The 11,133-nt window shown below is 49.3% G+C and overlaps 1 protein-coding gene across 14 annotated transcripts in view; it reads right to left on the bottom strand.

The window, feature by feature from the left end:
- Positions 1-11,133, bottom strand: part of LOC144511172 (transducin-like enhancer protein 3) — a 74,712-nt gene that overhangs the window by 26,181 nt on the left and 37,398 nt on the right. For 12 of the 14 annotated variants that reach the window (XM_078241215.1, XM_078241217.1, XM_078241216.1 and 9 more), the window contains 2 exons: positions 7,361-7,565; positions 5,581-5,597 (listed from right to left, as the gene is read on the bottom strand). In XM_078241215.1, the coding sequence (XP_078097341.1) occupies positions 5,581-5,597; positions 7,361-7,565 (222 nt within the window). The remainder of the gene's footprint in view (positions 1-5,580; positions 5,598-7,360; positions 7,566-11,133) is intronic. The other 2 variants (XM_078241227.1, XM_078241224.1) reach the window with 1 other exon arrangement.

Here is an 11,133-nt window from a genome sequence, read left to right as displayed (position 1 = left end):
CTTTTTGGGAACCCATTTCTCCCCTTACACATGGCACCTCATATTTTCACAAGTGGATCAGAGTATCAGAGCGGTTACAGCACAGAAGGTGGCCATTCAGCCCAGTGTGACCCTGCCAGCTCTCTGCAGGAGCAATTTAATCAGTTCGACCCCTCCCCGATCTTTCTCCTTAGTTCTGCAACCAGGTACTTACCCAAGTCCCTTTCGAAAGCCACAATTGAATCCACACACACACACACACACCCTCCCAGGCAGCGCATTCCAAATCCTAACCACTCGCTGTGTAAAAACAAATTGTTCCCTCATGTCACTCTTGGATCGTTTGCTAATCGTTCCTCTCTGGTTCTCAATCCTTTGGCCAATGGGAACGGATCCTCTCGTCAACTCTGGTGAGACCCCTCATGATTTGTCAGAAACCGCCTCTCAACTTTCTCCCCAAGGAGGCCAACCCCAACTTCTCTATTTGACCCACCTACCAGAAGCTCCTCGCCCACAGAACCATTCCTGGAAACTTTTTGCAACCAAGATTAGAAAAGTTTCAAAACTTGAAACACAATCAAGAATAAGAAATTTGCTCAGGCGGTCTTCCAGAGTCTGGATTTACAAAACTAAAAAAAACGATTAATCATAGAATCCTACAGTGCAGAAAGAGGCCATTCGGCCCATCGAGTCTGCACCAACCACAATTCCACCCAGGCCCTACCCACATATCTACCCACTAACCCCTCTAACCTATGCATCCCGGGACACTAAGGGGCAATTTAAAATGGCCAATCAACTTAGCCCGCACATCTTTGGACTGTGGGAGGAAACCGGAGCACCCGGAGGAAACCCATGCAGACACAGGGAGAACGTGCAAACTCCACACAGACAGCGACCCGAGCCGGGATGCGAACCCAGGTCCTTGGAGCTGTGAGGCAGCAGCGCTAACCACTGTGCTACCATGCCGCCCATGTGATTCCATGCGATTAAAGGTAACACCAGTTTCCTTCTCTAACCGCCTCGAACGCTAATATTCCCTCCTTTAAGACCTTCATTAAAGCCCACCTCTTACCCATCTAACACAAGAAATAGTAGTAGGCCCCTCGAGCCTGCTCTGCCATTCTATAAGATGGTGGCCGATTTGATAACTGCCTTAACTCCACTTTTTCAGTCCCCCATCACCCTAGCCTTCCTTGTAGATCAATTTCAACCTTCACTGCTCTCTACGGAAAAGAATCCCAAAGCTTTCAAAGATTCCTCCTCTTCTTAGTCTTAAACAAGGGGGGGGGTCTCTTTATTCTGCTCTAGTTTTAGATCCCCCCACAAAGGGAATTTGCCAATGCCTACAGGCCCAACCTTTACATACCTTATGAGTAGGCCCCTTGAGCCTTCAATAAGGTCACAGCTGATCGGATTGTAACCTCAACCCCATGTTCCTGCCGGCCCCCGATAATCTTTCAGCCCCTTTAGCTCTGCGTTAAAAATATTCAAAGACTCTGACCCCTAGTTCCAGATTCTCTGGCAAGAGGAAACATTCTCTCCACATCTACCCTGTCAATACCCCTCAGAATCTTAAAGGTTTCAATCAGGTCACCTCTTAATTGTTCTAGCGGATACAAACCTTGCCTCCCTGACCTTTCCGCATAAGACAATCTACCCATTCCAAGTATCTGTCTAGTAAACTTCCCCTGAACTGCTTCTAACACATTTATATCTTTCCTTAAATAAAGGAGACCAATACTGTACTCAATACTCCAGATGTGGTCTCACTCATATCCTGCACAATTGAAGCATAATCTTCCTACCTTTATATTCAATTCCCCTTACTGTAAATGATAACATTCTATTAGCTTGCCCAATTACTTGCTGTACCTGTCTATTAACCTTTTATGTACGAGGACACCCAGATCTCTCAGCATCTCCGAGCGTGGCAATCTTCCATTTAGATAATAAGCTCTTTTATACTTCCTGCCAAAATGGACAATTTCACATTGCCCACATTACACTCTTCATGAAACGACCCCTGCATCCCAGGAATCAATCCAGTGAACCTTCTTGGAACTACTTCCCATATAAACATTCTATCCTTGATAAGGAGAGCAGAAATTATACACACAACTCTAGGTGGAGTCTCACCAATGCCCCGTACGATTGCAGCAAAACTTCCCTACTTCTTTTGGGCTCTGACAAAGGGTCATCCAGACTCAAAACGTTGGCTCCATTCTCTCTCCACAGATGCTGGCAAGCCTGCTGAGATTTTCCCGCATTTTCTGCTTTTGTTCCCCACCTCTGTATTCCATTCCCCTTGCAATAAAGACGGAGACGCCAGTTCTTTTCCTAATCACTTGCTGTACCTGCACGATTTGTGATTCATACAAAAGGACACCCAGGCCCCACCTTTTTTGCTTTATTCATTAACCAGATGTGGGTGTCGCTGGCTGGGCCTGCATTTATTGCATTGAGAGTCAACCACATTGCTGTGGCCCTGGAGTCACATGCAGGTCAGACCAGATAGGGACGGCAGATTTCCTTCCCTAAAAGGGCATCAGTGAACCAGATGGGTTTTTCCGATAATCAACAATGGTTTCATGGTCACCATTAGACTTAACTCCAGATTTTTATTGAATTCAAATATCACCATCTGCCGTGGTGGGATTCGAACTCTGGTCCCCCAGAGCATCATCCTGGGTCTCTGGATTACTAATCCAGTGACAATTCCACTACGCCACTGCACCCCCCCCCCCTCTCTCTGTACTGCAGCACTCTGCAATCTCTCCATTTAAATAATATTCTTCCTGCCAAAGTGGACACCCTCGTATTTTCCCACGTTATACGCCATGTGCCAAATTTTTGCCCACTCACTTTAAACAATCTACATTCTTTCGCAAATTTGCATCCTGCACGCAACTTTGTTTTCTTACCAATCTTTATGTCAGCAGCAAATTTAGCAAGAGTACACTCTGTCCCTTCATCCAAGCTATGTGTATCGATGGTAAATAGTGGAGGCTCCAGCACTGACCCCTGCAGCACTCCACTCGTGATAGATTGGCAACCCAAAAATGACCCCTTTGGCACCGACTGCGTTTCCTGTTCTTTAGCCAATCTCCTTACGTGACTGGATGCCAAATCGTGTTTGAAAAATCTCTCTGGAGAAGCACCTCAGGGCAGTATCAAAAAGGGGTTACGTAAATGTATGTTGTTGTCAAGGGTGACTGTATTAGCGACGGCACAACTGTACAAGTGAACCTAGACCACAGCAAGATGGCGAATTTAGGAGTGGGGGGGGGGGGGAAGAAAGAGATCAAAAAGAGGAAATGAGAGAGAAAATGAGTGGAGGTGAGAGACACCAAGAGTCAAGTGTCAGCATGTCACACAGCAAGAACTCGGGCCTGCTGCCTCAGGATGATACAGGAGCCTGATCAAGGATAAAATGGTTTCTTAATCACAGGGGGATTTTTAGTTCTTCAGACTTGACTGACCATATTCAGAGAACTCGCTCACACGGAACGCAAACTTGCGTCGGTCGTACGAGGCATTGGAATGCTCTAAGCCCGTCTCATAAAAAGGCTCATTGCAACCAGTAAATGAACAGGCAAGCGCGGTTCACCACTCGTACGCCCAGGGTCGGATCTGGACAAGGAATGAGGACAAATCCTCTTCCTCCAAAAAGCAAAGCAGAGTCGGTGGGGTGGAGGCGACCAGTTCCTCTCCACTCTCAAATGAAATGAAGGCATTGCTAATCTCCCAGTTTAGTCGCATTTTAAACAAGCCGCCCTCTTTGGAAAGGAGGGGACGCAAAGCAGCAGACACAGGATGACAAGAATAAAGGTAAGAGTTTTAACAACACCAGGTTAAAGTCCAACAGGTTTATTTGGTAGCAAATGCCATTAGCTTTCGGAGCACTGCTCCTTTGTCAGATGGAGTGGATATCCATCTGACGAAGGAGCAGCACGCTCCGAAAGCTAATGGCATTTGCTACCAAATAAACCTGTTGGACTTTAACCTGGTGTTATAAGAAAATGAAGCAAAGAGAAAAACGGAATAAAATAGCATTTGACACAAGAGTTGCCAATGGATCTTAAGCCTTGTTTAGATCAGTTCCTAAACAGAGGGAAAAATTATTTCCATGAAAGGAAATCTCTTCAGCCATTAAAGTACATTTCAAGAAGACGAAAGGCGGTTGATGATGAGACACTTTCTGTGACTAGATCAGAGACACCAACAGTCTCATTTGACCACCCCCCCCCCCCCCCCCCCCCCCCAGGCAATCCCACCACGTCAGGACAAATCCAATTAGCCAAAGAAGAAAATGACAAAGTACATCAGGCAGCGCCTTTGCAGGAGGAGGCATTGCCGCGGTGACCTTCCCAAAGAGACAGATCGGACCCGAAACACTGACTCCGAACCGCCCCCTCTCTCTCCGCAGACACTGCTCGACCCGCTGGGAATTTCCCAGCATCCCTTTATCGCAAGTTTAGATTCCCAAGTGCTTGGCTTTTTAATTCCATTTATCAGAGTCAGATTCACTCATAGGATATAGGAGCAGAATTAGGCCATTCAGCCCCATCAGGTCCACTCCGTCATTCGATCATGGCCGATATGCTCCTCATCCCCATTTTCCTGCCTTCTCCCCATAACCCTTCAACCCATTACCAATTAAAAATCTGTCTAACTCCTTCTTAAATTTGCTCACTGTCCCAGCATCCACCGCACTTTGGGGGAGCGAATTCCACAGATTCACAACCCTTTGTGAGAAGTAGTTTCCTGCAGCTCCAAAATCCTCCATCTCTCAGAGGTGCACAGAGAAGGAAAGAGCGATCGTATATTAAACACTCCTTCACAATCATTACTTCACTCAATTCCATTTACAAAACTATCAATTTGCACAACATCCAACAAAAAAAACCTCCAATTACATCCAGACTTTAACTTAATAACCCAGACATTAAAATCCATTAACCCAGAATCCGCACGCGCGTGTCGATAGCCTGATCTTTCTGGAGGCTGAATTACAATTACTCAAAAAGCCAAGAGCAAAATCTTATGAACAGAACGAAAACCTCATCATATCAAAACTAATCGTCTCCAGTCATTGAGCCAGGGACAGGTTCCAACCACCTTACTGCAGAGGGAGGTGGAAATAAATGTGCCATTAATGCTGGAATATTCAGCACTTGTACCACAGAGCAGAGCATCTGGTACTATACAAAAAACTGGGGCACGGACACAGACGCAAGGACAGGTGTGTACACAGACAGGCACACACACAGCCAGCCAGACAGAGGCACATTCACAGACAGCCCAACTGATTAGAAAAAGTTGCAGCAAGTTACTCTTCCCATCCCAGAGACCTTCATCATCACTTAGTGAGAAGTTTGGAACGTCAGTTTGCTGTTTAGCTCAGATATTAACTCTGCAAATTACACTCGGGTTTCAGAACGGGATATGTTTGGGAGGTGCCTCTCCCCCCACACTGGAGATCCAGGTTCAATTCCGACCTCAGGTAACAATGTGGAGTGGTTAAAGGAAGTTATTTATAATCGCACTATCTACCCACCCCGCCAACACACGAGACACCAAGTAGGATCGAATACTCACCACACTGGATTCCCGCTCTGGTGAAAAACGGTGCGCAGTAAAGGGGTGAGAGCATCCGCAGTCAGCCGGTGGTGGGAGGGAAAAGAGCAACAATTAGTTTTTGAATTCTCACCAGAGTGAAACATTTTCCACCTTATCCAACCAACGCACTGGGAGCAAAGATTCGGGTTGCTAACTCTTGACTGGAAACCTCCTGGAGATTTCCCAGATGGAGATTTTCCTAGCCCCCTGCTCCGGGTATGGCCCCTTCCCATGGCCAATGGGAAAAGGAACATCCCAATTGGATGATTCTTAACCGTCAGTGAAACATTCCTTTTAACTCCTTCCATCTCCATTCACCAGATCATTAAACTGTTCTTAAACAAACTGAACACAAAATGTCACTGCCCCTTTGATCTCTCTCCTGAGTTTCTGCACTTTCCACAAATCACCAGCTATCTCTAAGCACTTGACAGCCAATGAAGTACTTTTTAAAAGACCAGTAACTATGTCAGAAACATGGTGGCTAATTTGTGCACAGCAAGCTCCCACAAACAATGCAATAATGAGCAGATTATTTGGGGGTTTTTTTGAGACGTTGTTCGAGGGATGAACATTAGCTGGGGAGGGGGGAGGGGGATATACCACCCTGTTTTTATCAAAAGGAAGATGGGGCCTTGCCTTGATGTCTCATCTGAAAGACAGCACCCAAGATAGTGCCGCATTCCCTCAGCGCTGCACTGGATTTGTGTGCTCGTGTCTCCGGAGTGGGACTCGATCAGGCAAGAGTGCTGCCAACTCAACCACAGCCAACAACGACAACTGTTGCTGTGAACACTCCAGGGCAATCCTGGGAGGTTGGCAACCCCTAATCCCTGATGAAGATGAACTCCATTGTCACCAGAAAAAGGGACGTTGGAATCTGGGATCTGACGTTAACCGGTTCAGCTGACAGGTACACATCTCCCCCCCCCGTGCTGGGTATGTTAATCCAGCCCCATGTTAACACTGACCCGGTGCTAATGCACTGAGCCACATCTTTCCATAAGCAAGATCAGAGAAACGAGGGATGGGTGATAAGTGCCAAACTTGTCAGGGTGCCCAAACCCAGAGTCAATTAAAAACATATGGGAATCGTACTGCAAATCTAACAACCCGTTTCTCCAGGATTTACATTCCAAACCAACTGGAAGAGGTATGTGAATAGGGAGGGAATGGAGGGATACGGACCGAGTAAGGGTAAGCGTTTTTTTCTCGTTAGGACATCATGAATGGCACAGGCTTGGAGGGCCGAAGGGCCTGTCCCTGTGCTGTACTTTACTTTGTTCTTAAAAGTTAGAATCCGCATAGGAGGCAGCCATTTGGCCCATTGGTGTTCGGGCTAGCCCTAACCAGAGCATTTCAAAACCAGTTTAATCCCGTTCCTCAGCTTTTACCCAGAATCTAGGCAAGCCAGCCTCAAAGGCCATTGCTCAATCACGGTATTTCCGTTCTAAGATTTCCAACACAAAAGGCTGGGTGGCTGCTGAAAACAGTTTGAGTCTCACATTGCAGAGCTTATTTCCCCAGTTAAATATCGAAGTGGACAGGCAGTTCAGGCTTAAACCCAAACGTCAGGAGAATCCGCTTCGTAAAGCTGTTTCCACCTAGCAAGGCTTGGCAAAACGATCCCCTTCTAAAGAGCAGCCGACCCATCACCGCAGCTCGGAGCGCCGCAGCTCGGAGCGCCGCAGCTCGGAGCGCCGCAGCTCGGAGCGCCGCAGCTCGGAGCGCCGCAGCTCGGAGCGCCGCAGCCTCTCACCTCGGTGATCCAGCTCATGGTGGTTCTTCTCATCCTTCACCGACAGGTGGGCCTGGCTGCCCAAGGCACTGGAAAGGGCGAGAAGTCCCGAGGTGCTGCCGGTGACGGCGGGAATGCCCGGCGGCTGCAGACCAGAGGGATGGGGTGGCATTTGGACAGGCGGCGCGTGGGCGTGCGAGAGGTGCTGAGCCTGGAGCTGTTGCTGCTGTGGAGAAACCAATGGCACAATGGATCGGAAAGGAGAAATGGATGGAGCAATGCAGCAAGAATGATGGAGGGAGACATGAGTGTAGGGGGGAGAAGAGAGAGAGAGAGAGAGAGGGGGGGGGAGGAGAAGAGAGAGAGGGGGGGGGGAGGAGAAGAGAGAGAGAGGGGGGGAGGAGAAGAGAGAGAGGGGGGGGAGGAGAAGAGAGAGAGAGGGGGGGGAGGAGAAGAGAGGGGGGGGGGGGGAGGAGAAGAGAGAGGGGGGGGGGGAGGAGAAGAGAGAGGGGGGGGGGGAGAAGAGAGAGAGGGGGGGGGGAGAAGAGAGAGGGGGGGAGAGAAGAGAGAGAGGGGGGGGGGGAGAGAAGAGAGAGAGGGGGGGGGGAGAGAAGAGAGAGAGGGGGGGGGGAGAGAAGAGAGAGAGGGGGGGGGGAGAGAAGAGAGAGAGGGGGGGGGAGAGAAGAGAGAGAGGGGGGGAGAGAAGAGAGAGAGGGGGGGGGGGGAGAGAAGAGAGAGAGGGGGGGGGGGGAGAGAAGAGAAGAGGGGGGGGGGGAGAGAAGAGAGAGAGGGGGGGGGAGAGAAGAGAGAGAGGGGGGGGAGAGAAGAGAGAGAGGGGGGGGGAGAGAAGAGAGAGAGGGGGGGGGAGAGAAGAGAGAGGGGGGGGGAGAGAAGAGAGAGGGGGGGGGAGAGAAGAGAGAGGGGGGGGAGAGAAGAGAGAGAGGGGGGGGGGAGAGAAGAGAGAGAGGGGGGGGGGAGAGAAGAGAGAGAGGGGGGAGGAGAGAAGAGAGAGGGGGGGAGAAGAGAGAGAGAGGGGGGGAGAAGAGAGAGAGAGGGGGGGAGAAGAGAGAGAGAGGGGGGGAGAAGAGAGAGAGAGGGGGGGAGAAGAGAGAGAGAGGGGGGAGAAGAGAGAGAGAGGGGGGGAGAAGAGAGAGAGAGGGGGGAGAAGAGAGAGAGAGGGGGGGAGAAGAGAGAGAGAGGGGGGGAGAAGAGAGAGAGAGGGGGGGAGAAGAGAGAGAGAGGGGGAGAAGAGAGAGAGAGGGGGAGAAGAGAGAGAGAGGGGGAGAAGAGAGAGAGAGGGGGAGAAGAGAGAGAGAGGGGGAGAAGAGAGAGAGAGGGGGAGAAGAGAGAGAGAGAGGGGGAGAAGAGAGAGAGAGAGGGGGAGAAGAGAGAGAGAGAGGGGGAGAAGAGAGAGGGGGAGAAGAGAGAGAGAGGGGGAGAAGAGAGAGAGAGGGGGAGAAGAGAGAGAGAGGGGGAGAAGAGAGAGAGAGGGGGAGAAGAGAGAGAGAGGGGGAGAAGAGAGAGAGGGGGAGGGGGGTGAAGGAGAGAGAGAGAGAGGAGGGGGAATGGAGGAGAATGTGGCAGAGAGAACGAAAGTGGTGGAAGGAGTGGCAGAGAGAGAGAGAGAAAGAGAGGTAAGATGAGGCACAACCAGAGAGAAAGGGGAAGGGGGTGTTCGGAGTGGAGAAAGAGAGCCAGATAGGGTGACAGTGTTGGAAAGAGGTTTGGGGGGCGGAGGAGGGGGGTGGTGGGGGGGGGGGGAGAGAGAGAGAGAGAGAGTCAGAGAGAGAGAGCATGAAAAAAAAACCTCATGAGTAACTTTTAAACATTAAGCACAAAAACTTTAAAAAGGCCTCCAGGTAGAGCCTTGCTGAAGGAGAGAAAATATTCCAGAAGCAAAATGGTTAATTTTAAGCCAAAAACAAAACGTCGACCCTGAACAGTACAAAGCGACAAAGATACCTCACACAACACAACATGGAAGCTTTGCTCTCATTCCCTCTCCCTCCATGTGCTGGGGTCCAGTCCCAATAGGTCTCAATTGAGCTCAAGAGGTCCTTCAAGAAGGGGTTTAGACCACATGTGGCAGCCGCCAGCGATTAGACAGATGGGGTCAGGGGAGTGGATGGGTTACTGCACAGCCTAACATGCATTGTCTAGTGATCAGGAGCAGGAACCCTGGCTCAACTCTTTCCCACTACCATGGCCACATGAAGCGCAGCCTCCCAAATGGTGCGTATAAGCGTGTGGGATTCACTGACATACTGCTCTCAAACTGCAGAGGTACCAATACTGTCTCACTACTGTAACCATCACAAATTAAACTAATGCACACATGCACCAAACTAACTGACCTGAAAATCTCTCACCAAAAAGAAAATCACCCAAAAACAGACCATACACTGAATCTGGTACAAACAGACAATCGTATGGGCACTCACTGCAACACCACGCAGGCAGCAGCAATTTCAGTCTAATAACTATTGGCCATCATTCTCTACGATAATTGTCCCGCTTCCTTATCCATGGGTGCGTTTTCTTAATAGGAGCAGTTTTACCGGAACATTCCACTGATACCAATCTTGATGGACACATTAAACAGTTACAAAGATTTCAGATGCCCAGTCACCTTTACGCTGTCACTCTTCCAACTGCACTGCCCGCTAACAGAGACACCAGCCAAAAGCTGTGAACACCCAGGAGTGTTTGATTGTATAGAACGGGGAGCGTGTACACAAGGCACCTGCCATCACAACCGTACAGAGACAGGATAGATGAACCTGTGGATCTGTTCCCGTCATTGTTATACATGTCTTTGGAAGGGGGAAATAACAGAATGGTACAGGAGACCATTCGGCCCATCGTGCCTGCGTCAGCTCTCCGACAGAACTAACCAAATAATCCTACTTCCCCGCCCTCTACTGTTTCCACTGCCCCACCCCCTCAAACCCCAGTAGATTTTCTCCCCCAAAATATTAATCCAATTTTCTTTTGCAAGATATTGTTGAATCTACCATCACCCATGTCTCACATCGTAACTATGTAGAAACGTAGTTACCGGTGCCACTTCCAGTTCTTTTGCCAATCTCTTTAAATCCATCCTCTAGTTCCCAGCTTCCTGTCACAGGATACAAATTTCTCCCGATTTAGTCTTCAAAACTCTTTTTTGAGCGTGCCTGTCAAAGTCTCTCTGCTCCGAGGAGGACAACTCAACATTCTGATCCATAAACTCCCAAGGCAGCTAAACAAACATCAGTAGAGGCACAGGCATCACTAGATTGCTGCGATCTCAGCCTGGGGACTGGTTTAGATGTTACACCTGACTTCTAGCTGGGCAAAGATTTGTGCTCCTGATCACTATCCAGACACGTCCACTGTGTGTCCAGCTGGGCAGTTGTCCAAAAAGAATAGCCAACTCTAGGAACCGAAGACTGATCCTGCGGGCAAGCAAAAACCCAGGAGGTAAATCCCAAGGAGGTCTGAAAACTAGTTTCATTTTCTTGGAACGTTTTGATCGGTTAACATGCCATACCCGAGGGCAGGATGTGGGGGGTCAGAACCGGCAATCAGGAACCAATTTTTATTTAAAAACTATTTTCTGGGGACTCCATTACCACCACCTCAATGGGGATTAGCTACACCAGGCTGCAGACTAGCCGCAGGCCTGGGAATTTGCTGACTCAATGTCAAGCCTGGGAACACTAACCCCAGGATCAGGTCAGATAGTGACTATACCAAATGTGCAGATTTATCTGCCAACCCAATGGTGATTGAGAGAGAAATTGCACTGCCCC

This window comes from Mustelus asterias, chromosome 24, assembly GCF_964213995.1.
Source record: "Mustelus asterias chromosome 24, sMusAst1.hap1.1, whole genome shotgun sequence".
Lineage (NCBI taxonomy): Eukaryota > Metazoa > Chordata > Chondrichthyes > Carcharhiniformes > Triakidae > Mustelus > Mustelus asterias.
Note: the sequence above shows the minus strand (reverse complement) of the source record. Positions and strands in the feature narration are given on the sequence as shown.